The following is a 27,163-nucleotide window of genomic DNA, read 5'->3' on the forward strand; positions in this document are numbered from 1 at the left end:
TAGTACTCTTTCTCCTTAAGGGTATCACGACCATTCTTCGCCTCTCTCTTTGCTAGCTTGCTTTTTCCTTTGCTGTTGTTCGCTCACTTTTCTGGTATTTAGCGAAATAATTCGCATGCCAGACTGTACGCAACGCAGACCCCGTCGACCGAAGATCGCATTTACTCGTAACTCAGCGGCAAACACGAAAGTGTTCAGTTGTGATCGGAATTATTAATTAATATTCTTGCACCTTCCGAAACTGTGTCGGGAATCAGGCCATAAACTAGTGCACAATCGATGGGATGGGAGTACGATGAGCGATGGATGAGTAGGGGACCGACCGCGACCGCGAACGAGGACAGTCCCCAGGTCCATGTTAACGTCCATGTCCAATATGGCAGGCAGGTCCGCAGTCATGACCGTGACACAGGAGAAAAAAGCAAGAGATGATGGAAGCGGGGAACGGGAGGAGTAGGTGAAGTGGGTATAGGAAGAAGGAGTAGCACAAGCAGCAAAAAACAAAAGATAAACAAACAGAAATGAGATCGACCACAAGAGCTTCTGTAAAAAAGAGCGTCGCCCTAACTGTTAAAAACAACAAGTCAAGGGCTTCCCATATGCGCCCGCATCTCTTTAAAAAGTCTTGCTCTGAATCAATATGCACGAATTTAAGGTGAGCTCCCCGTCCCGTTTTAAGAAGGCGCTCTCCCAAAATCCGCAGATTTCGTTTTAGCTCTGTTTAGTCATAGACATTCTAAGAGAGAGAGAGAGGCGGACACAACAAGCATCACCTAATGCATAATGTGACAAAAGTGTTGGTGCGCTCCCGAAACGCACCGCTACAAAGAGAGTAGCATCAGTTAGCATCGCAGCTAAAAGTGGAGAGAGCGAAAATGTAAGCAGAATGGCGGAAGAAGTGACGCTGAAATGAACTAATTTTCATAAAAAATAACAAAACAATGTGGAAAGTGCTTGAAAGTATTCCAAATCATTAATACAGTGTTAGAGATGTTACAAAGTAATGTAAGTACATGAAATTAAATGAAAACATCACATAAATTGAGCAATTGCGCATTTGCAAATATTAGCGAAGTGTTTTTGTCCGTGCCGCCACGAAACACTTAACAGCTTAAAGAGCGGCACTGTTAAGTTGAAGAGATGGCTCAATATGCGCTTAATGCAGGCTTTAATATAGTTTTAGTGATAGTAGTGCAGTCAAAATCAATAAAAGTTTCACTGAAATTAATAATTACAATGTTTTTTCCCCCGCAGCCACACATCCCCTAACAGATGGAAGAGCGGCACTGTTGATATGAAGAGATGGTACAATGCTAGTGGGCGCTTAAGAGAAAAAGTGAGTAATAAGTATTTCTAATTGCATACCTTCTGCTTGCATGTAAAGAGCGCGGGAGTTTGCACTTAAGAGAACGTTCATTGGAGCTCAATAAGAATATTTGAAGCTGGGCATTGTGTTATTGCAATGGGAATATGCATTTAAAAGTGTGTGGGTTGACTCAGACATACCCCCTGACATACCCCCTGACATACCCACCCATTCCTAATTATAGCTTTATTCAATCGGCTGCCTAATATACCCCGTCCCATACCCATAACTCTGTCTCTTGAAGAGAGGGCTCCCTTTTGCTGTCGCGCTGCTCGCGAGCTGGAAGCGTGTTCCAGGAGCCAAAGTGCATTCCACGCATGGCTTGAGGTTGGTTAAAGTTGTTGCTGCTGTCCAAAGGGATGTGGGGCATGCGGCATGTGGCAGGAGGCACAAGAAACATGAGGAATGTGCTCCAGGTTATAAGCTTTTTTCTTTTGTTTTGTTTTACTTTTAGTTTCTGTTTCTGTTCCCGGTTGTTTCTCGCGTTTCTCTGTTTTTGTCAGTTTGTCATTTGCGTTGTTCAATTAATTGCAGAAATCAATTTAAGCAATGCCACTCTGTACCTCATTGCGGCATTGTTGCTTTTGTTGCATGCTGCTCCTGTTTCAGTTGCTCAGTTGTTCTGCCAGTTGATCGATTCATTGGAAACGGAGATTCGGGAAGGAATTGGGACTCGAGGATGGCCCTTCAATCGACTGATCGACTGACTGCTGGGTTACGGCTAATTGCTACAAGATCTCTCTCGTACTCTCGGACTCTGAGAACTAGAAAACTTGTCTATGGATTCTTATTCCCCCTCTACCCACCTTCCATCCTCTGATACTCGCTTGATCTTCCGGCAAGCCCGGGATCTTCTCTCAGGTCTGCAGCGATGGCAAAAAGAGTGTGACAACGCGCGACAGCCTCGAGATAAATCCAATTAGTCTGATATTTGTACTTTTTATGTGAGAATTCCCATTAAAAATGTAAAATGTCATAACAAAACGAGAACAAGACAACAAGTCAACAAACGGCAGACAGCTCACATCAAGTGCCGGCCCCAAAGACTGAACCCAACAGTAAGGCGACTCGGCCTGTGCCCTAGTAAAAGCTCTAAAAACAGGTGAAGCATAGACAGAATCGAGTGGTGGTTCGATAAATTCTAATATATTGGTTCTATTTATGATTACATTTCGAAAGAATTGACTGAAAATTGGGAATAAACCAGGAAAAATCATTTTAACCTGATTCTTAGACAGAATTACGGCCATAGAAGGTTTGGGTTGGAAGAAATACAAAAATAAAAAATAAATTGAATAAAATATCATCATAAAAACACTCTACCCAGCTTGGAAATTACCAAAAACTTCTTTAATTTTAGGATAAATATTTGACTTTCGAATGTATTGGGATTTAACATCTAGAAAAAGTCTCCCCAACGATTTGCTTTGCTCTTGGGACAAATCCAGTGCACAAGCGCATATACCCAAGAAACATTTAGATACTCTTTCGGTTGACAACGGTTTCTTCCTTCTTTCTAAGCTTCTGCCAGATACCAAAGTATCTCATAGATGCGATTCGAGCGCCTTTGACGTCTGTCGGCGACCGCTCAGCGACAGCGACAGAGGCGGAGACAGCGACAGAAACGACAACGACTGCTCTGGCATTCAATAATTTTATGCTAACAAATGCGATGCGCAGAGTGGCCGCCGCCGTCAAGTGGCGCTGAAGAGTAACGGGGTGGGGTGGTGCTGCAACAGGGGCAGAGGCAGAGGCAGAATCATTTACGGTAACATTAACACTTACCGCGCATTCACCGAGGACTGGGCCGCACCGATCTCCTCCATGGACTTTCTGCGAAACATACAGGAATCGAGAGAAAAAGAAAAGAAAAATAAGATGAGAAAAAAAATGAATCACATTTAAGCTTGCGGCTGTTGAATTCGATTAGCGTGAAGCTGTTACGGCGGAAAAAGCTGGCATTTTCCAAATAAATTAAATTAGCCGATAAATGTCTCGGCTATGGACTCACCTGTCGCCCCAGCATAAGGCATCCTCCCGGTATCTGCAATGGAAATTAAAGAATGGGAATGGCATTAATACATGTGGAATCTTTCAGTTAGATCTCGCTCTCTCTCTGTCTTTCTCGCTTGGAAATCAGTCGAAGATCTCCCTCTGTGGAAAGTATTTGTATATCCTTTACCCCACTCTCACAATCTTTCTCTCTTCACTGTACAAGGTCAACAGGAAGTCATCGAATCATTGAATCGTCGAATAAACAACGGATCGGGGCAAAGCAATCTCCTCAAATTATACAACAACTGAATATTATGTGGTTCCGACTTTATAATCAAGTGCAAGGCACCGAAATTCTCTAAAATTTATTGATTTGTTCCTCACTTTCCAGCACCTTTCCTCCTGTCCTCTGTCTCCAGTCTCAAGTCTCGGTGTCTGTGTCCTCGCGGTTTCTGTTGGTTTCTTGCGGAACAACTTTCCGGCCAGCGCGGAGCGCCGTAAATCATTGCCCCCAAAAAATGTAGGCCCCAGAACCCTATTTTGCCAGGGTCCGCAGAAATTTTGCTGACCCTTTGATCAGTGGATCGTTGAATCGATGGTTTCGACGGTGGTTCGATCGATTGAAACCGTTCAGCTTCAGCGCCGAGTGAGCAGGGAAGGAAGTGATTTCTTGGTCCGTTCCATTCCCGTTCCCGTCTACGTTTCAGTCTCAGGGGGCAATTATCAAAATTGTAATTTCGTTCGTGGATTTTTATTGTAGTCTTTTCCTTAGCTTTAATTTCGTTTTGATTGAGTTCATCGATGGTCGTAGGTCAGCCACTGGACGGAGCCCCAATCTCTCAAGGAAGTGCAGATTATCGGGGGGAGTATCTCCATCAAAGAAAGTTTTATTTGGAGGAAAGTGATTTTGGAAGTCAGTGAAAAGAAATTATATAATAACTCGAAATACCCTTCAATTCCACCTTTAACCATTTAGATTAGGATCAGCATGTAGTCCCTTGGTTTTCCTCGCTCTCTCTCTCTTTATCTTATCTAATCTCTTGTGCTCCAAGCTCTTTTCAAACAATGTCATCTACAGCTTTGTCCTTGTCCCCTGCTAAGCCCCATGCCCCATCCCTCGTGAGAGACACGTGTTCTCCCTCAACGGTCGACCGAAGGGGAAATGGAATGAATGCCAAGGCTTCAGCAGAAGATGCAGCATAATTTTAAGGAGTCTAGCGGGGGGAGCGAAAACATCTCCTGTGGCAGCTATTTTTAAGTGTTGGCATAAAAGGCTCCAGCAGCATCAGAGGCAGAGGCAGCAGCAATGAGATGTCAACATTGCAACGCAATGAAAAGAGCAAAAGTAAAGCCTCGATAATAACAGATAATTGTGTAGAACATAGGCCAACTATTTGCGCGGACTCCTGCCACTGGAGTGGAGCTCTGCCTCTGCCACAAATCAAAGCCTCATCAGCGCTCCTCTCGATATAAAGTTCAAGTGATCGAAGAATCGATGGGATGGCCAGGCAGCAGCCAGCATCCAGCAGCCATCAGGCAGCACTCTCTGGGTTTTTGCTTGGAGTTTTGTGTGCAGCAAAACCATCCATCGATCCATCGATTTCAAGCAGAGTGTCACCCGGTTCTGCAGCAGATGAGAGGCAAGTGAGGGGCATGGAGAGACAGGAGGGGCTTGGGGGCACTGCCAGAGTCCCAATACATCGTTGTCGTCGTCACTTTGATTGCGTTTCGTGCCCAATTAGTCTCAGAGCACTTGAGTGCGTAAAAACTTGTACCGCACCATAAATAAATTGGCATGAGGAAGACAGGAGCCAGAGTCAGAGTCAGAGCCAGAGCCCCAGACCTCCTCTGTCCGCTCTCCTACTCCTTCCTTCTCCTGCGATGCAGTCTCTCTGTCGAGACATCGTTGTCGCCAGGAGCCCGAGTGGAGTCGCCACCGCCACCGCCGTCTCACTGTCAATACGCGACTTCGACTCCGAGTCGGACTCGTATAAGGAGGTCTTAGGGTTCGCTTTTGCTGCTTGCTGCTTGCCTCTTGCCTCTTTTTGCGGCAGTGGAAATTACATAAGGGCTATGACTATTAAGAGGTTGTCCTCCCTCAAGCAGTGGCCAGCCATAATTATGGAACATATTTCATAATAATAAGGTGTGTAATCTGCACATTTAACTAGACATCGAAAGCCCTCCAATTACAGTCCTCCGTCTGTACTCTGATTAGGGTAGAGGCAGCAGAGTGATGCCGATGTTTGTACATACTTAAAAAGCTATTCGTAAGGTTGTCATCGAGGTTCGGAGGATTCTAGGCAGGTTCTTAGAAGTCATCTGTAGCAGAAACAATAAATGGAACTTATGGATAGAGCTATGAATGGATGGAAGACAGTTTTACCTACTGGAGGTTTATTTATTTAATCTCTCTAATGATTATAATTCTCCGAACACTGATATCTTCCTGTCAAAAATCTCTCACTTAAATCAAATCAAACATCTCCACCATATCGATCATATTTTCCCACACAACCCACGAGATATGGCATTTCATTTGATTGTTTCCTGTGCTCGGTTCGGTTCGGTTTTGTGAAATTTCATCACGATCATTATCCGATCAAGAAAACTCGATTGTTTCCACAGTAGCAAATCCCCACCTCTACCCTCTCCTTCTCAAAAACGCGGTGGCTCCGATCCGATCCAGCGACAGATCGTATTTACTTTTTGAATGATGCTGTCAAAGGCCCCAAAGCGATTTGTGGTTGGACACTGATCGCACACGCGCCCCCCTGTGGGGCACCACCCGATATCCACCTCCCCAGTCCCCCCCTCAGCCACTGGCTCGAGCCGGGGGCCTATCTATCATTATTGATTGTGCCCAAAAGAGACGACGCTGTAATGCGATCCATGGACGATGGAGCAGTGGGCCATGGTCCATGGACCATGGATTGGTCTCCGATCGTTGGATAGCCGGTGCTCCAGCAACTCAAACTCAAACACCACTTTGCGGTAGCCACCGACAATTATTTATATTAAAAGCGAAATGTTCCACGCAGCAACAATGTAAAGGATACCCTCCCCTTCTCTTCGAGGGGAGTTAGATATTTTTCCTCCCATCATATTTTGCTTCGAATAATCTCTTTACCACTTCAAAATATTTGGGCGGCAGTCGCGCCTCTCCCTCTTCCACTCTCTCCTCTCTCTTTCTCTCTCTCTCTGAGAGGGTCTCATATTTTGGGGCGTTTATTTCTGCTTAATTTTATTTTCTTCCTTTATCTCGTTGTTCTGCCTTTTTGGGTTGGCTTCCCCTTTAACGTAATTTTTGCTTCGGTTTTTATTTTGTATTTTTCGTTGCCTCATCGCTTGGCCTTAATATCAAATTTTCGCTCTAAATTCCGCTGATCAATGATTGCCTTTTGACGAACCCTTTCTGTAGGAGTTCCCCTCCCCTGGCACCTGCCCCTGCTCCTCCCTTTTCTGAAGTCTCTCTGACGAACTGCTGTTCGACTCATGATCGACTGGGACGAATCTTTGGCTCCTCTGTAGGCCCCTCTTGCTCTTCCTGATGATGATGATGATGATCATCATTGAAGACAACAACGATTGGAGGCGGAGGCGATCGGTGGAGAAGCTTGTCTTCTTACCGACCTTGCCTGCTCTTCGATCTCCTCTGATTGTTGCTGTAGTTATTGTTGTCAGGCATCGGGCATCAGGCAGGCAGGGATTCCAACAATTTTTGAAAAACTTCTCATACATATTTATAAGTTTTGTGGTCGAAAAGTTTGTGCGAAAAAAGCGTAAAGCTCTACAGCCTACAACTTGGTCGATAAATACACTAACGGAATGGCAGCGGGAATAAAGAGTTGAAGGGATTTCACTTGCAGTTTGTCCTTTGAAATTTTAACTTAGATTGGATTGCTGATCTTCTGTAGGTTGTCTCTACACTCCTTAAGAATTCCCTCTACTTTAGGTTTAGATATTTACCCTGTTTATCTCTTCTTAAGAGAGTATTCACTCCTTCGTGATGCCCTTTTCCTTTTGCAGTTCTCATTCTGAATCGTTGTGAAGGAGCTTTCGGGTTGGTCCCCTGTTTACTTTTATCTCAATTATTTGATCGCCTGGCCAGAGGGGAACTGCCCCCAAAAGGAGAGAAAATATGAAAGAAACACAGAGCCAGAAGTATCCACCGATAACTGTAGATAAAGCAGACATATATCTGATAGCTGATTGTGAAATTATCTAGCTATCGATTGACGAATCCAAAGACTAATCATCGGCAGGTAATCCACGCGAGAATCTATTTTATATTCCACTCAGGGATTTGTACTTTTGCACTTTGGGAGAGGCGGAAAAGTGCATGTGGCAGGCAGCCCTTGGGTGTGGCATGGTGTGTGTGCCAGTGTGTATGTGTGTGCCGTTTAATGATTGTTATTGCAACACGGCTTGAATTTCAATTAATTTTACGCGCTACCAACAGAAGAACCAACGAAATGGAGGAGTACTCATCGCTGTAAGGAGTAGGAGTAGGAGTAGGAGTAGGAGCTGTTGCTGCCTGCCTGCTGCCTCTGTGGCGTTGATGAAATTGTTGCCTCACTTTGGAGTTTTGCCGGCAGCAAGGACATCCCAACCTCTTCCTCCTGTCCGCAGAGTATCAGCGTGCATCTGTGTGAGCATCTGGTTATCTGTGTGTAATAGCTTTATGCCTGCCGCAGGCTGTGTGAACATCAAGAGCCTCATCATCATGCTTTGGAGATCGGAAAAACCTTCATCGACAGGCGATGGTTGCAAACGCTGTAATTTAGTTCTTGCAACCTGCTGCAACCTGATGCGGTGCTGCTGTTGCATCTTCAGATGCCACACCTTGGGCAGCCGCAGACGCAGCCGCAGCCCCTCCGCCGAGTGGGTGTTGAGAGAGAGAGAGAGAGGGAGAGAGGCCAACTTCTTGTCTTCGTCCTTCTCTCAAGTGTTGCGCCTCATTTGCATAATTTAATTGAATGTGACGTGGTCTGGTCCTGGACTCTGCCTGGGAACTGGAGGTTGCACCACACAGTGGACCAGACCACCTCCAGCTCCAGTCGATGGCAAAGTGGAGGCTGCACTTCCATTGGAGTCGTGTAGCAAGAACAAGTGTAGCACGTAATGCTTTTTGGGTGGAGCCCCGGCAACACCTTTGCGGATTGTGCTCCTCCAGCGGAGGATTTTCTCCTTTGAGGTTGATGGAAATCGAAATTGATTGAACGGAATGTTTCAAGCTTTCCTTCATTGGCAGATTTTCCGATAAACAGTTTTGATTGAACAGCAAAAGTGAAGTCAGGAGAGATTGCTTTGATAGAGGAACAGGTGGAGTGGCAGTTTAGGCTGGGTTTCAAATTATGCTGCGAATACAGATTACAGAGCTTTGCTTATCTCACAGTGCTTCTTTCTGAGTTTCCATTTATATAAATCTGCGATTTTCATTTGATCGTTGGGAGCTACTTTACTTGAGAGAAGCTCTTTGATGAAGCATTTTAAGGCTCTCTCTCTCCATTTGTAACTCTGAACTTCAACTCTTTGATCTCTTGTACCCCACACCTTGCTTTTTTTCCTGGAAGAATCGCTGCTCTTTCGCTTGAATATTCCATTTGCTGGCTTCCATGTGTCCATTATCCTTTCCATTGCATTCCATTATTCCATTCCCATTCTCATATGCTCGTATGATGTTCATTCTCATCATCGTCTCTGTCCCCCCTCTATGCACCGCCCATCCAATTCTCCATCCAGCAGTGCAGTCGCCGCCTCGAACATAATCGCAATCATAATCTCTTGCATTTTATTTCATTTTCTCGCGTTGATTTTTTTTCTTTCTTGCTTTGCTTTTTTGTTGTTGTTTTTTGTTTCTTTTTCTTAGTTGTTGCTGGTTTTTTTTTTGCTTTTTCGGTTCGGTTTCATTTTGCTCTTTATGCTTTACAGCAATTTCTTAATGGCTGTCGGTGCTGCAGTGCAGTGGAGTGCTACTAACCCCTCTACCCCTTAACCCCATAACCCTCTCTACCCATCTTCCCCATCTCCACTTCTGCTCCTGCTCTTCCTTCTTCGGAGTTTCAGCTTGGAGAGTCCACCAATCACGTTCGAAATATAAATTGTTGAAATGATGGTTTTTTCACTGCACATTTTGCAGTGTTACCGTTGTGTCTGCTAAGTGAGAGGAAAGAGAGAGAGAGAGAGAGAGTAGAGGAGTGGGAAGGTATAGACGACCCCCAGAGCAGGCGATGACTGGCCTCGAAAAACCGCAAAGGAGCAGCTCAGGAGCTCCGGGAATCCATGAACCGCTGAGACCATGGAAAATTGTGTGTGGAGATCGCTTTGTGGAATGAAAATGCGGTTCGTGCTTCTGGCGCGCCAAAGCCCTGTACCTGAACCCCTCTCCCTGCCCACCATCTGTTCCTCTTGTAATGAAAAACAAACGTCCCAGCAATTTTCCAGTTAGGTCAAAACTCTTTTGGTTCCATACTCGTACCCCTCGCTAGCAGCGAGGCCCCCCTCCTCAATCGTTTCTCTCAGTGTAATGTTACTTTAACGAATTGTAAAAACTGCAGAAAAAAACACCATAAAATAAAAATACTAAAAAAAGCGAAAAAAATAAAAATGAAAATAATGGGAAAAAGACGAAAATGAAATTGAGGCAGCCTGAACGTCATCATCCAAAGAGAACCCATCAGAAACATCAGCGTCAGCAGTTAGTAGGGATAAGAGTGGGCTAAGAGCGGGATGGGGAGTGTGGGGTTAAGGAGAGGAGTCAGCCAGGGAGGTGGGGCAACAATCACAGTTTAGATTTCTGCATTGTCCGTCGTTTTCCCTTCTGCCTTCTGTCCCTCTTTTAATATTACTTTACCCTCTGTCTGTCCTTCCCCCTCTCTTGCTGTCTTCTGTGTGTGTGTGTGTTTCTCTCTCGCTCTAGCACTGTCTCTCTCTGTCTTTAGGTCTCTTCGCCAATATTCGCCAAGGTAATAACTCAGGTGATTATAGTAATTATGCGTTCTGACGCGATCCAGCCACGGATAACGCTATTCCGATATAATTGAAAAATGCTGATAGACGCTGATTGTGTGAGAGCCAAGAAGTTGAAGTCGGAGTGGAGTTGAAGCTAAAGACCAACTCAGAGTCAGAGATGCAGACAGGAGGCAGGAGTTGTAGTTGAAGTTGTAGTCAGAGATGGAGTCTCAGTGTCAGAGACCAAGAGACGAGAACTGCGACTGAAGCGAGGAGCAGCTCCCGCAGTCGTTTCTCGCGTGAGTCGTGAGGGACTTAAAGAACCCAAGGGAACTATGATTAAAGAATAAATAAATATATCCATGAGAAAGAGGTCTTCTAAATAGAATTTTCGCTATTTTTGACATATATTTTAAAGGGAATTCTACAAATAGTTCATTATACATCGCTCTCCACTCACAACTTGCACTGCTCCCGTGTCACCTGTCCAGCCCTAGGCTACAGCTAATCCCAGAAGCTGGCTAGTGTCATCTCTAGCCCCCCCAAAAACCCAATCCATTGGCAGAGTACTCGTAATGTGCTGCTGAAGCTACTTTCAGTCCTTCCTCCTTGGTCTTGTGCTTGGCTCAGGCGGCACAGGCACCAATCACAGTTCATGAATTACATCGGCATCGCCATCGCTATGGCCATATTGTTGTGGGAATGCCCCAAAAGTGGTTGCCACAACTGCCACTTCCACTTCCACTGCAGTTGCAACTGCTGCAACTTCATGGGCCAATGCGGCGAAATGTTCTTTGATGCCGATTTCATTTTTCGATATTGAAAATAACCATGGATTATGGTTTATGAAGAGGTTGAGTCCGAGGTACCCACCGAACCCTCTCTCATCTCTGAACTCTCATCAGAGAATGGGAATTGGGGGATTGGAAGTGTGGGCCATGTAGCAGGAACTGGAGAGAGAGAGAAAGAGAGACTTTATCTCGTGACAATCGCCTGAAATTCGTGAGGCGTTTCATCGTTGGATGCTTTTGGGTATTTCTCTGCGTTTCTCTGGGGCTTCTCGTTTCGTGGTTTGGTCTCAAGTGAGTGCCGAGTGCCCAGAGTCGAGTGTTGAGTGTCGAAAGTGTTATTGTCACGTAAATTCAATTAGTTTAATTATGAGTTTCATCGATGTTGGCACCTCTGTCGTTCTACCTCTCTTTTCTACCCTCCCATTACACCCCACCTTTCTTTAAACTCCACTTCTTCCTCGGACAAAAATATAATATTTGTTGGCAATTTTATCGCTGATTTTGGTAAGAAGAAATAGGGTAACTTTGGGTACTTTTTAGGTTGGGCTTAAAAGGAATTAAAGGTGAGAAGAGTCGTGATTTGGATAGGATTCGTAGAGGCGTAGTTTGCACTTTTTCGTAGCTCTTTGAGGCTACTTTCTATTATTAAATTACTTATTTCTATTACTTAATATCCCTAAATAATGTTCTGAGAGTTTTAGCGGGAGAAGAACCAGCTTTTCTGCTTCATTTTTATCCAATATTCTCAGGAATTCTTCGACAAACACGCGCTGCGTTCTGCATCTAATTATTCGGAGGAATTTGGATTACTTATGTTCCCCATTTGTGATTTAAATTATTCAATATTATTTTAGCAAGGAATGCCTGCAATTATTTGTTCTTTTTCTTTACATTCCCGAATGCATTTCTTTACAAATGCAAAGCTCTGTTCTCTTTTTAAAGTTCTACCAATATGCAGGCTACCTGTATACCATTTTGTCCCCTCCCTATTCTTCGTAAACCCATTCGCAGAATAGGGCTAATGTTCTTTAACAAATTCTCCTCTATGTTGGCCGAACCCTTTCACAATTCTCTCCACTTTTGGGGGATAATTCGCACGACTTCCGACTTCCTTTCGTCTTGCATAATAAAGCAATCCATTGCTCTCTTTCCATTTATGCAGATTAATTCGCATTCAGTTTAGGGGCAGAAGATGTACGAGAGGAGAGACATCTGTGGCGCCTCTTATTGGATGATGGGATGACACTATTCCAACCGGAGTTTGGCAACGCCCCCAAATAAATTTGCATTCAACCTCCAAAGAGGGAGATAGAGAGAGCTATACAGAGAGAGAGGGGGAGAGAGAGTGGGTCGTTGCATATTTACCTGTAGTAGGGGAATCCCTGTGGCACATGCAGATCCATGGGCATGCCACCGGCAGCGGCGCCGGCGGCTGCAGCGGCTGCCAAGTGATGATGGGAATGCGGATGTGGATGCGAGTGCGGATGTGGGTGCGAGTGTGGGTGTGAGTGCGGATGGGAGTGCGGATGGTGGTGATGCGAGTGAATCGAGTGCGGATGCATCGAGTGATTCTGGACATGCGCCGCAGCGGCGGCAGCCGCAAAGCCCGCATCCGCCGAAGCCATCGAATGGTGACCCAAAACAGCGGCCCAGGGCGAGGCCACAAACCCACTGCCATGATGCTCCATTATCGTGGATTTATTATCGGTTGGAGGAATGAGGGTTGGCACTGTATATCTGAATAATCGGATCGGGGAAAAGGGGAGCACTGTATCTTTCTGTATATCTTTTATCTTCTGATTTCTAAGTTGCACCGGGACACACACACAGATACAGGGGGTACACGGAACATACACCGAAAACACAGTCACAACACAAGATGGCGGCCATTATTTACCGTTAACGCGCATGGCCACAAGAGGCACCGTTAGGAGGAGGCGGCGGCCCCCCTCTTCAAAGCACCACCGACGGGCGAACGACAAACGAAGCGACGAGCCGCACTCGGAAGGGAAACTCGAAGAAAATCCACCAAAAAATAAAGGAAGAAAATCGGAGGGGAGCAGGAGCAGGAGCAGGCAGATTCAGCGGCTGGGACTTGACTCCCTTTTGGGGGCCACACGGATTCTCTCGCAAATCGAAATCGGATTCGTTGTGTTTTTCTTTTCTTCTGGTTTGACTGGGCCTTCGGTTTGCTCCTTTTCGCACGCTTTTGGTCCGCGTTCACCTCTGCACGGCACGAAAATTGGCGATAAACTATCGCCTCGCATCAGGAAACATGGCATCGCATCCACATAGCATCGGTCGGGTCGGTACGGTCGGTCGGTCGTTTGGGTCGGTTTGATGGTGCGTCCGAGAGTCTCGCAGTTAAGAGCCATGGATGGGTCCCAGACACCAGACACCAGAGGCTGGCTGGTTGGTTGGCTGCTGTGGCGGCTCCTCTCTGCTGCTGCTGCTGCTACCATCAGCATCATCATCATCATCATCATCATCATCATCATCTGCGCTGCTGCTGACTGCTGCCCATGCATCTGGGGAGCGCATTTTGCACTGCTGCAAATGGTGGTGGAGCAGGTTTTGCGCCTTTGGAGAGAGAGAGAGACTCCACATACACAGAGCCGCAGAGCAGAGGCAGCAGCCACAGCATCCAAACACACACAAATGCACATCATACATATGTGATGTGGGGCTCGCGCTCTCTCTTGCTCCCCAACGGAGGCATTAAAACAACACTTGCCACATGCTTATGCCTCCATGCAGAGTGCACCTTCGAGGCGCTCTCGCTCTCTCTCTCTCTCTCTCTGTCGCTGTCTCTCTTTGTGGCACATTCTCGGGAGAATTCTCGCTGGGGAAACAACAGCAACTCTCAACAGCAACAGCCAGAGCTGAGGAGCTTCAGATGGAAATGACTTTTTGGTCTTGGTTGCTTGTGTGATGTTGTTGAGGGCGCGATAAGGAGTCCGCCTGCACCACTGGGGGAGTCATTTGTTCCCATTATGGAGATAGATTGATTGCAGTATCCCGTGCAGAAGCAGGACCCTGTGGGATGTGATGTTCAGAGGGAATACACCCTGTAAATCTCAAGGAAGAGATCTCGCCACACATCTGAAAGAGCAGAACATCCCATAGATATTTTCATACTCATATTCATAGCATAGTTCATCATCCTTTAGGATCATTAACCTCCACCTACTCATTCCATTCAATTCCTACGGATATTTCCACATATTTTTCACCACAAACCCCACCCTGAACTGTTCCCACAAGAAATTCAAGCCTCAGCTTGGGCATTAGCATTTCCCATTCTCGTAGTCAGCATTATCATGCCCCCAACAGAGGAGTGTGGGTGGAAGGGGTGCAGGGAACGGCTGACAACTTAGTTAAAATAAGGCGCCACCTGTCAAGTGATTTTCGAATAAAATAAATTCGTGATTACACGACAAAAATATCCAAAAACGAAACGAATCGAACGAACAAATCCAAAAGATCAACGGCAACCAGGCAACAATAACAAAAGACTCCCACGGGGGAAGCAGCAGCCTTACCTCTCCTCTCGCACAGCAGCTCGCCCTCACTCCGCCATGCCACACTCTGTGGCACACACGACTCTTGCAGCTTCAGGTTGAGAGAATCCTCAGTCCCACACACACAGACACACAGTGTGGAGACTCAGTCCAGCCGCAACTTCTGAATCGTAATCGTGCAGGGTCAACGTCAATACTGAATGTTGTCGCCGTTCCATCTGTCCACCGGGTACCCCAGCCACCCGTTCATGGCCTCTCCCCTGCCCTACCATTCTCTCTCTATCTCCCCCTGCCTCTGTCTGTGGCAGTGTCTCTGTCTCGGGCTTGTTTACAGTGTGCAAAAATCATTTAGACAAGTTGACAAAAGCTCGTTTGGAACGTGAGTAACATGAGAGTTGGCTCTCGACGACAGACGACAGAGAGGAGACCCAGAGCGGAGGCTTGGACCAGAGCCTTGAGGCTGGTCCGTCCGACGGCCTTAGGAATTGGTTCTGTTTTCGTATGTTTCTGTTGCTGTTTTGGGGGGCTTTTCAGAGCATCTCGAAGCTGCAATCGCGGACAGAGCCTGAAGTCTTAATTCTAAACATGGCAAATGGAGCTTGGAGCGTGCTACGGCTGCTGCTGCTGCTGCTGTTGCTGCTTCGGCTGCTTGTGGCACAGAATGAGGCTGACCTTTGGCTGTAATGAGAATGAGAATGATATCCCCCACAGTCTAAGCATTTCAATTGCTTTGTGGGGAAAGGTAACGGGTTGTCAGTAGGGGGAATACTTGAAGAGCTTCATCGAGTGTTATATAAATGATTGTGCGGGTGGAATGATGTGCTCAGCAGAGCAACAGATTTAATTTCTAGTTGAAATATATTAATATTATATGGTGACCTACATAGATGGCCGCGAAATGAATTGGTAGGGGGAGACTTTGAACATGAAATTTGCATGGAACGGAATGACTTTTAGCCGCAAGATTGAATGGGAAGGAATGGGAAGGGAGGTTGTACAAGCTTCCCTGGAAGTATTATTATAGTCTCTGGCGCAAATCTTCAACAGAAAGAAAGTTGCTTGGTATTAGAGGATAACAGAAGGTTTGAAACCAGAACAGGTTAATTTTTTGTCTGATATACAATGAAAATGAATTGGAAATTCAAGAATAATGTTATCCGAAATAGTGACCATTCAGATTAAGGCTCCTCTTAACTAAGAAAAACTTTTCCCCATAAGGAAAGTTCAATGCAATTTTCAGTCGAAAGTTTTCTTCGAAGAGAAAATCCATCAAATATGCAACATCCGATGCAAGCTTCCAACTATTTCTCTGGTGACTTACAAAGGACATCATCATGCGAGGATATTTTTGTGACTGTGTGTGTGTGTGTGTGTGTGTGTGTGTGTGACTGTATATTGTACCTGTCTGTTGTTGGAGGATATCGACTGAAGCTACGAGCTGGAAATATGTGCTAAAATGTACACAAAACTTTAGCCAGGAGGATTGAGATTGGGAGTTTGGGCTAGGGGATGGCAGCGTTTCGCCTTTGGCACGTGACGAGCATCCGAAAGCGAGTGTGGCAGAAGCGTTGCGTCGTCGTCGCGAAAAAGATCCCCAGCATCATATAATACCAAGAATGACTCTATTGATTATTTTTCCCACAGCTCTTCCTAGGAGTTTTTGCCTGAAAAGTTTCCTGCCGTTTCCACTCTCAAATTGAAATGAAATTTTCGTGTGATTCTAATTTGTGAAACTTTAAAGTGGACAAAACTATGCGACGATTGATTTATGCCCTTGCGTGTGTGGGTTTCCATTGCCATTCCATTGGTTGACAGTCTGTTTTATCTGTGGATCAGAATGTGGCAAAGACAGAGCGAGAGAGACCTTCCCCTTCCTGGATTGATGGATTTGTTGATTGATTCGCATGGAAATTAAAAGCAAATGAAACGCGAGGCGGCGATCGGTGATCCGTTCCAAGCCCCCGATCTGAGGTTTCGTTTCGTAGGGGGTGTACGTGCCTATCATACGTAAAGAAAAAAACCAGCAGCGTGATTCGTTTTCGACCCTCGGGTTGGGCCTCCGCTCTGAAGCCGGGCTTATGGCCCACAGAGAGTGCCCCATGGGCCTACAATCCGTTTCGGGGTTTCGGTTGGATTTTTGTTTTTTTTTGTTTTTTTTTTGGCAGCTGCTGTTGTGCATTTAAAGCGGACACCTGCCTCACAGACAGAGACCCTGGGAGTTGGGAGTTGGGAGTCTTCCAATTCGTAGAATCCATCGATATTTATGAGTTTTGTGTGGTTTCTGCTTGTGGATTTGCATAACTGGGTCTACGGCCACACAGCTACGGCTCTTACATGTTTAATTTCTACCAAAAAATAACTTTCGACGCCCCCGATTTGGTAGAAAGAAAAGAAAGAGAGAGGGACGCGACTTTAAGGGATGTGGCGGAAGTCAAAGAGACGCCAGAGAGTAGTGGAGAAGTGCCAGGAGCAGGAGCCCGAGGGGAAAAGGAAGTGTTTCTCATGATTGAGTTTCTTAGATATTGATTTTTCCGCCGTTTTTTACCCGATGGAGGAACGTGACTGGATTCCACGAGTGAATGGAATGGTCAGTCCTTGTTCGTCTTTCCCCCTGCGATGGAGGGAGCACTTGGTCGCCCAAGGAAGCTGCTGTGAAGGGGATCCCGTCCCGTCCCGTTCCGTTCCGGCTAAATGCAAAAAGTCTCGCACCTCGCACCTGGGAACGTGTGAACAGTTTTTAGCAATTAACTGACAACTGATGATGGCTACAAAAACAGTAGGGGAGGAGCAGCGTCTCTCTTTCTCTTTCTCTTTCTTTCTGTGATGCCCCCATGCAGCATGCGGCACGCGGCGTCATGCAGTCTGGCTTGGAATGGATCTACAGCTGGAGCTTGAAGCTGGAGGCAGCAGCGGCGGCGGCGTGCCCCAAACATTCATCCTAATTGGCGTTCAATCTTTGGGGCAGCGGCAACCTTCGATTTGCATGCACACGCGATGCCTCTTGGACGAACCGACGGACAGAAACGAAGGCAATGCCGCCGCCGCCGCCGCCGCCGCTGCGATGCCGCGAAACGCGGTAGCCACGTTCTCACATTCCACTTTGCCACAGCACAGACTCCCAGCAGTCACAGAAGTTATTGTCGGGATACAATGGGATAGATTTGTGTATTTGATGTCTAAATTTCATTTAATTGGGGTTCGCTCTGATCAAAATGTACCCCAATTTGAAAACTATGTTCTTAAGGTTACTTTTGTGGAATAATTTCATAAATGTTTATTTATATTTATATTTTATTATAGAATATATGAAAACTTAAATCTTTAGCTCCCCTAAAACCTTCCATCTTTCCCAGTTATTTCCATAGATTATCTACTTAATTTGCATATTTCATTGCCATTCAATTTTCACCCCTCAAATGTCGCTTTTCTTCCATAGTTCCTCTGCCCCACTCGCATAGAGAGACAGAGAGAGAGAGAGAGAGAGTGCCACAGTGGAAGTTTGAAGCTCAATCGCAATGTTTGTGCAACTAATTAACATTTTTAATGGCGAATCCTTGTAAGACACAACCTGCAGAGCAGGAGCAGCAGTCGCATATGCGGAAAGATCTGGGTGAGGAGAGCGACTTTCGGTTGTTTGTCTTTAAAGGATTTTGCCAGATTCAGAGTCGCAAAGCCACAAGGCAGTGGCAAAGTCAGCGACTCGGAGCTGCGGGCAATGTCAAATGTTTTTGTTTAATTTAGATCCGCAAATGGAGATAATTTATGCCGCCTTTTGAGGCAAGAAGAGAGCGAGTGCCGACGGTGCTTTTGATTTTGGATTGTCATATGCCTGTCCACTTCCAACAAAAAGCTTCTCTGTTTAATCTGGAGGTTAGATTTGGGTCTCTGTTTAATCTGAAGGTTAGATTGGTTTCTGTTTAATCAGTAGTTAAAAATCAGGCGGCAAAGGAAACGCAGAAGATGGAATCAGGATCGTTGTAATAGAGAAATATATCATTCGCTGAAGAGGGAAATATTTGGACAGATACTTGACTTATAGCCAAAAGGTACTTGCGTAAAGGTCCTTCCTGGTGTCTTTTACAGTTAGACACTCACTTTCAAGGGAAAGAACTGAGAAGGAGAGAGCGAGAGAAGTAGGGAGGGGTAGAACCCAATAATGTCATAAATTTCATAAAGTGTCAAAAGGAACACCTGAAACGTAGTTCAAGGATATGTCCTTGAGATTGGGATACGAATATGCCCATCTCTTTCCCTTTATGAGCGTGCATCTCTTTCCAGCTCGTCCTGTAATTGTCTGCCTATTTGTATAGGGGCGTTTTACCGTATTCTTTATCATAATATTGCATCAAACTGTGGGAAGAATGTGAAAAGTGAAAGGAAAATCAAAGTATGAGAAATCTCGGGTGAGAAGAATACCTGTAGGAAAGTAAAGGTCAGTTTATTGTTAAGGTTTCATCAGGTTTGTTAGTAGATCAAGTGACTAATGTTTCTGCAAGTTACTGTTTATGTTTAGAGAATTAGAAACAACTATCTATTGTGCACTTTTTATATTTTGTTAGAGTTCATTGAACCACTTCTAAGTACACCCCGCTTTCTGGTTCAACTTCGCAACTGGACTCTGGATTACCACGTTGCTTACCTGTTAATAATTCATGAACATTTTTATGTTCAGCCGCAGAATAAACGGAGCAACGCCCCTGCAATTTCAAATTTCTTCTTTTTACGATCGATCTGAAATTCCCCAATCGAACATTTTTTGCTTGACCATCGATTTTATACGGTTTGGTTCGTCATCGTCCGCATCGTCATCAACATTCGTATCATTCGCCGAATCATTCGTACGGTCATCAAATGTGTGGCTGTGGATGAAGCATAAAGAAACCCCCCTCGAACAGTGAAGGTTTTCCATCCCTTTTGTGGGTTCTCGAGAGTTGACAGATGTAAACATTTTCGTTGCCTCTAAAATATTTAGAGAATATTAATATTCTACGAATATAAACTACACCTTTAATTATGGGTATTATATCTCGAGGAATTCTCTAGAAAGTCTATCATAGTTAAGTGAGAGATCGATTTTCAGTCAGTATTTAGAAGAAACCTAATTGAGTTATTAAAATGTTTCAAGACGGGTTTGCACTCCATCTCTCTCGCTCTTTTTGGAGGGGAGTGGCGCCTTGTTAATTAAAATGCAATCAGCGTTACGAATACTAATTAAATAATCTGTGTATCTCTGAAGCTCTCAATGCAGCTTCAACTCTCGAGCATAACTCAATTTGTCAACAAATTTATTCAAAGGGGTAGCACACCAGTCGATGCTCCAGTCACAGTCGCTGTTTAATTAACTATTTTGTGCGGCTTGATTGATTCAAGGAATACTCTTGAAATAATGTTATTTTTGCAAGGATGAGGCTTTACCTTTAACTCTTTCTTTCACTTTTTGCCTCTTCTTGTCTGCGGAAATTCTCTTCTTCTTCAGCTGATTCCTTCCCTCTGTTTTCCTTCCGATTTATGCCAATAGCAGGTCCCAAATTGAAGGCCTCGGCAATGCTTCATTAACTTTGATATTGCCTCAGGACAGGCATTCGCAGGAAGGAAGGAAGCGAATTACTGACGCTTGTCTGCACGCCAGGGTTATGCCTAGCCCTCAGGCTACTGCACAGCATAGGGTCAAGGGTCAAGACCAACGTCTAATGAAATGGAAATCAAATTGGGAGGTGGGATTTCATACAAAAAACTAGCTTTAACTAGAGATTTTTGGCCAATAATCATGGATAATCTTGAATAATAAAAATGGAGTAGATGAGGCAGGAAAATCCCTGGGCTTACTCTGGGGATAAACTTTCAGATTCTCAAGTATTGGAAGGCCTTTCCAGATCAAATGGGAGTCCGATGTGTTTACACAGAAAAATCTTTAATTTAAACTATATTTTTGTCCATCCACTGTTGGGATTCCCTTTCTTCAGTCACGATTTCCATATTATGCAAACAATTTGCAAGAAGCAAAGACATTTCGGATGGAGGCAATAAAATTAATCTACCATCTAAATGGCCAATCTCCATGTCATGGACGAGTGGACTGCTGCTGTGGCTACTGTTTTTGACCAACATTTTTACAGAGTGAGAGAATTCCTCTCAAGAGAAACCGCAGCATAGTCAACAAATCTCCGAGTGTGAGATTGAGGCAGATTTTAGCCAGAGATTTTGAATTTGGTTTGGTTTCTCGAACATAAATAAAGGCAGAACTAAGATTCTGGAAATTTAAATTAATTATTCAGCGTATGATGCTTCAGATCTGTTGGGGAAATATATAAGCAGGGCATACATCTATGACCACTGCTGACTGGATGGAGGAATACTTCCTCTGAGATCGTATGTATTATGTATGCTAATGTGCGTATCATTTCAGGGTCATGTTTGGGGTAAGGAGAAACTAGTCCAGCGTCTTCTTTTGTGTTGTTTGTTTTTGTTTTAGTTTTTGAGGCATGTCCCTTGGGTGCAGCTTCTTGCTTACTTCATGCGTCACGCAGTTGTTGATGAGTGCTGTTGGTTAGAAGGACGCTTTATGATTCCCTCCCTGTGTCCCTTTAGTGCTGCGCCGAGTGGAAAATTGTAATTGAAAGAACTCACTCATGTATGATGCCTGGGATGAATGTCTTTTGTGCATTTTCTTGCCCACAGAAAGGAAATCTAAAAGAAAGTAATAGTTTCGACTTCCATTAGCTTGAAAGTTTTTAATGGTTGCATAAAAAGTAAGGAAGGGTTCGGAGTAAAGAGATGCATAGTGTGGCTTGCCCATGAAATGTTATTCCACCTCAAGGAATATTTTAAGATAAGTACTCTTATTACTTCTTAGTTACCTCTTCCATTAGCCTGAAATGTAGGTGGAAATTATGTTTATTACTTAAATTCCTCCGTGGAAAGTAAAGAAAACGAAATGCCAAAAGAAACGTTAGACTCAATGGAGTGGTTTTTCGGGGTATGAGTACACTTTCTTTCCCAAATATTAATATTTAATATAATAATTAATGTAATAAATCAAAGCTAAAGAGGCCCCTAAAATTCTTTTAACAAACCTCTAATCTAATACCAGAAATAAATCAAAATGCCATACAAAGAAAACACCTAAAAATATCTCCAGTTCGACCATCAACAGCATATGCTACACAAACTATCTATCAACATCTATCTATTTATCTTCGAAAGTATCTCCCACTCTATCTGTGTATATATTTTTTATGGAACAAATCGAACAGCCGTTGCCCACAGAAACAGTGGAACAAACCACCAAAAACAAGAGCTCTTAAAAAATCAAAATGAAGGCAAAGAAAAACCATCGAAATGAAAAAGTTGGTGTGAAATATTATGCGAATTTGTTGTTGGGTTTTTCGCCTGTTGGCAATAACCCCCGCCCCGCTCTATCCCACGACAAGCCCTGCAGCAGCAGCGGCAGCACCCTGTGATTTTTTTTTATGTTTTCCAAAAATTTTAAAATGTTTTCACGGTGGCTTCGAGGCGAATGTCAATAAACAACAACTGTCACCAATTTTCTCGCCATATTTTTCTCTCTTTTTGTTTCGCGGGAGGATGAGTTCTCCTTCTCTAGCTTTCTCTCTCTCTCCTCTCTTCTCTCTCCACTCTCTCCAAATATCTACACGAGTGTGCGAAATTGTCGGAGATTTATCAAATCGCGAATTGAACTGCGGAGGAAGCTTCTCCTTCCGCTACGGCTCCCAGTTCCCGCTGCCTTCACCTTTTGGCAACAATTTCACGGTAAATTATTCGAGTTTCAAATTTTCTTTTTCGCAAATTCATTTAAATAAAACTGCAATTTGTCTGCAGTCCTTCCCCATCACCAGTCCGTCCCCTCGGGTCATGTTAATTTGATGTTAGATGATTATTAGACATTTATTCCACTAAGTAGATTAGTTCAATGAGAATCTGTAAGGTTTCGAGAAAGAGAGGTGGGTAGAGCAAGACAGATCGCTTTAAGACTGAAAAACCCCACATATATATCCCCTTAGAGCGGGTTCTGTTACAGCCCCAACTGAGATTACATCTACTTAGCTTTTAGATGACTCCATTAACCCCTTCAATTCGTTGGATATTTGCACATTCCAAGCAGCTAGGTACATGTATCTCCGATCTATTCCCAAACCCATTTCCATTCCCATTTGCCTTTGGCCCCCGTCACATCCAATGGGCAATAAAATTTGTTAATTCTTCACAGCATAAAAACACAAAAACCGAAACAAAATCAGGGCAAATCTAAAAAACGAAAACAAAACGAAACGAGAGCAATGTTTTGTTCAAGTCTTGATCGGATTCGGATTCGGAGCGTATCGGGATCCAGTTTTGGCTTAAAGTTTTTAATGGCTTACAGAAGCAAACGGCTTAAGGAGGGGGAGTGAGCAGGGGTAGGGGTAGGGAGAAGGTACCTGAAGCCCCACCTTATCTCAAATGGGAAATCATTACGACTCTATATCCCCCTCCCTCCCTGTCTTTACGGCTGTCTGTCTCTCATTTTTATTGCCTTTTTTTCGTGGCAGACAAATCAGAGATTTCGTCGTTCCGTCGACACATTTTTTATATGTATGTATGAATGTCCCAACTTTTGTTGTAAAAATATTTTTAACAACATTTCACGTAATTTCCACGACAAACCAAATAATTACACACATTTTTGAGATCACTTACAAAAGTATTTCTCACATTTTGTGGGGAAATCTGTGAGGAAAGGGTGTGGGCAAGAGTGTGAAGGGAGCGCAGAATTTCAAGGCTGTGTTAGAAATGGAGGCAACAATCGATAGTTTATGAAAATATCGAAAACATCGAAGGAATTTTAGTTGATTTAACAATTAAAATTAAACAATATATTAAGACTGTAAGCGCCAATAAAGGAGAACTTCCAGGGTTAAAGGGTTATCAAAATGAAGTGCTATCAAAATGACTACCCACCCAAAGCTGCAACTTTGTGTTTTTCAACGCCTGAGCCACTCCTTAAGCACTGCCGCTTTCCCGGCTACAATGTCCGCTTGGAATTACCTTTACAATGAAAACCCAATGCTAACCCTCACTTTGATGTCTTCATGTCTTGAGGTTTTAGTGCCGCCGACTTGCATTTAGCGCATATCTCCGGCAAATCAATTCGAAGTTGATTATATCTCTGTCTCTGCTGTACTACGTACTAAACTATCCCCTAGCTTTCACTCTGCTCCCCCTTTTTGGGCGAAGTTTTCTCTTTACAGAACTTTAGAGCCCGCCGACGATTGCAATGCCATAATTTTCAAGCGAAAAACTCCCGTCTCCGCGTCTCCATGCGTCTCCGTGTCCGTTCAGCCACTTCAGTAGAAGAGAAGACTTTACTTTATGAAAAAATACGAAGTATTAAAATCATAAATCTAATTGGAAATGCGCGTCACGTGCGTGGAGCGTTAGTCTCTGCCACAAAGGAGCTGCCGCTGCCACTGCTGCTGCTGCTGTCGTTGACTTCTCGACTGCAGTGGCAATCGTATCGTGTGTATTCACACACACACACTCAGTCTCACATATGTGAGCGAGCGAAAGATACTCCTCCCCAGACTTTAATTTCAGCAGCAAGATTTTACTTAAAGAGATTAACTTTTTCTAGGCTCTCCAAGGCGAGAGGGACAGGGCCCACGCCCCCATCATCACAGTAGTTGCTGCTTCTTGGGTTGAAATATTCATGAATCCCCCAAGGAGGAGCGGTGCGGGCCATAAAACAATAAAACGTTGAAGGCAGCCATAGAGGCCATAAAAATATTTAATGCAAAAGGAATTGTCATGGAATGGAGCTACCTCCCTGCCCCCACAGTTCCACAGATCCAGAGAGAGGCAAATGACAATTGTTCTACGGATGGATACCAGGCACTGCTCTGCCTCTCTGTGCAACAAACAAATAAGTCTCCAAAGACATATGAGGCGAGGGCTGCCATAAATTCGAAGCAGCAGCTTCTTCAATTATGCAACGGAATGTTTTATGTGCCACAAGGAGTCCCGGACTCTGGGACTCCAACTCAGAAGTGCATAATTCCTTGTGGCCACAGGATATGCTCAGCTCTGCTGTATTCTGTTTTGAGGAGTTACTTTACTTGATTAGTGTCGAGTGAGTGATGAATAAATAACACAAGAAATTATCACCAGAACCCAGAGCCCAGAACCAGCAAAACTTTAAGGAAACTCAGGTTTGAGGTTTCGTTTCGTTTCGCGTGCTTCTTCAATCATGGTTTGGAATTTACATAAAATAAACCTTTTTCGGCAAAACTGTTTGATCCGCAGACAAATTACCGACAAGAAAAAAAAAGTACAGAGAGAAAAAATGGAAGAAAAAAAGGGAAACATCCACCTCAAGAAGGAGTTGAAAGGTAAAATATTCAAATGCAGACCCCACTGCATAAAGAATAAGTTCTCTACGCTCGCTACGTTGTCTACATATTAAAAAGTACATCAGAAATCATTGGAAATTCTGTAGAAATGCGGGTAAAAGTCTTTAAAGAAAAGAAATAAATCATGGTAAATTTGAGAAAAATATTAGAAAAATGTAACGTAAAGAAATAAATCTTTGGGAATTAAAAAAGAAGAGGAAAATGTTTGTATATCTATTATTTATAAAAAAAATAAGAGTTTGAGAGTAAACCTGCATTCAAGGTACACTGGTTTATGGTTCCAACATTTCCCACTGACCTTTCCTAAACACTTACAGTCCCATGCTAAACATTTACAGGTCTTTCTTCTACATTTACATAGCTAACCCACACATTTTCCACTCCATTTTCACTCACAATTAAAGTTCAAAGTGCACACAAGTTGCACATTTTCTATATCTTTTGTACAAAATGGCAGACGTTGTTTGTCATTAACAGTTCCCCCATCCACACCAACAAACAGCAGACCTCCGCACACACACAACAAACAACAGTAACAGCCCCAACATTCGCCCCAAACATTGACATCGACATCGACATCGGACATCGAGCATCGAAGGCAGTAATCAGTCACATCCAAGCATCGACTTTCCAAGTGAATGGGCGGGACGTGACTGGTGTTCGGGCGGGAGTATGTGCTATATATTTGTATATAAGGGGAATGTATACGTATGCATATAAGAGCTGGAGGGGGAAGCTTATATATAGTTCCATCCTTTTCTGTCTGCCAGAGAACATTTGTATTCTATTTGCTTATGTAAAACGAAGAGCTCCAACAAAACTCCTCTCACTCCACGCGCTCTCTCTCTCTCTCCCCCTCCCCCTCTCTTTTGTACACTCTGTCTGCCTCTCTTTCTATCTCTGTTTACTTATTTACTTTTGTCTGTCTTCTCTCTCTGTCTTGTCAGCTGTATCTCTCCCTTTCTCCTTCTGTTTGTGTGGCTGTGAAACTTTTTTTCTCGATTTGAAATGTGACTGAAATTTTAATGCCAAAATTTTGTGTGCTTTTCCATCTCTTTTTCTCTTTCTCTATAGCTATAGCTATCTCTTTTTGTTGCACAGTAACACAGGATGGGGTGGGGTAGAAGTAGGGAGTGCTGCAGGAGTACGGCGCATTGGGAGGGGGGAAGGCAGCAAGAGGCATATGTGGATTTATTATGCTGATTTTATTTGTTGTCGCTTTTAATAATAAACAACGAAATTTTTATTAATGATTAATAAACGAAGAATAAAGAATATCTGGAGAATCAACGTCATGCTGATGAATCAGATGAATGGAATGGATATATACTCGTATCATAAATCACATATGGGCATATGGGAAGGGGAAGTGCCTGTAGATGGATATCAGAGATAGCGTCAGAGAGTGACGCACTTGGCAGTTGGAGGAATATTACCCAAACCAAGTATAGAATTTAAAAAGATTTTGTTAAAGTTCTAAGAGAAAATATTTTTTATCGTGTATGGAAATTTACTTTTTACAACATCTGGCTTTGGATTTTATAGTTTTTCTTAGTGTAAAATACCCCCAAAAACAGCCCACATTCAAATAATACTGCTTTAAGCTTAATACTGCCATTAATACTACTATTAAAATCCATTTTCGAATACTTAATAAATTTTCAACCTTTTCTGATTTCCATCCGCAGACTTACGCTTGCCGAATTTGCATTTTCCGAATCAATTGTCATTGCCAAAGATGGAAAACCTTCGCATTTGTCACTGGAAAACGAAGATTGCTATCGAACTGAAGCCCAAGGCATAGTTACAAAAGGGGTAAGTACCCTCTGCTACCCTGTTCTTTAGGCAGAAACTCTTCTGCATCCACTAAAAATTCCCTGCTGAATCCTTCAATGGAAATTGTATTCCTGATTGAAATGAATTTAAACTTTGATAAGTGCACCCATGACTTTTCATTGGATTTTTCAACACTAAGGTGTTGCAAGTATTTTCCACACAGCGCGAAAAGTAAGAGAAATGTGAAAACATTTGTAATTTGCATCTGCACAACGCTCCACTCTTGGGAGAGTCTTCAACCACTGCGGGAAGTTGAACTTTATAATGAGATTTAATGGCGCCACTGGGAGGCAAACG

General features: G+C 43.9%; 1 protein-coding gene and 1 long non-coding RNA gene across 2 annotated transcripts in view; one reads left to right on the forward strand and one right to left on the reverse strand.

The window, feature by feature from the left end:
* Window positions 1-12,810, reverse strand: part of LOC117586830 (protein trachealess) — a 28,609-nt gene extending 15,799 nt beyond the window's left edge. Inside the window, exons 1-3 of the mRNA XM_034277111.1 lie at window positions 12,472-12,810; window positions 3,378-3,410; window positions 3,152-3,199 (exon numbers count right to left, since the gene is read on the reverse strand). Coding sequence (XP_034133002.1) covers window positions 3,152-3,199; window positions 3,378-3,410; window positions 12,472-12,794 — 404 coding nt within the window. The 5' untranslated portion in view covers window positions 12,795-12,810. The remainder of the gene's footprint in view (window positions 1-3,151; window positions 3,200-3,377; window positions 3,411-12,471) is intronic.
* On the forward strand, window positions 1-26,844 carry LOC117586831. The gene is made up of 3 exons (XR_004574020.1): window positions 1-1,005; window positions 1,255-1,336; window positions 26,719-26,844. It is a non-coding gene; the product is annotated as an uncharacterized LOC117586831 (long non-coding RNA).
* Window positions 26,845-27,163: the final 319 nt, after the last annotated feature.

The sequence above is a fragment of the Drosophila guanche genome, unplaced genomic scaffold, assembly GCF_900245975.1.
Source record: "Drosophila guanche unplaced genomic scaffold, DGUA_6, whole genome shotgun sequence".
Classification (NCBI taxonomy): domain Eukaryota; kingdom Metazoa; phylum Arthropoda; class Insecta; order Diptera; family Drosophilidae; genus Drosophila; species Drosophila guanche.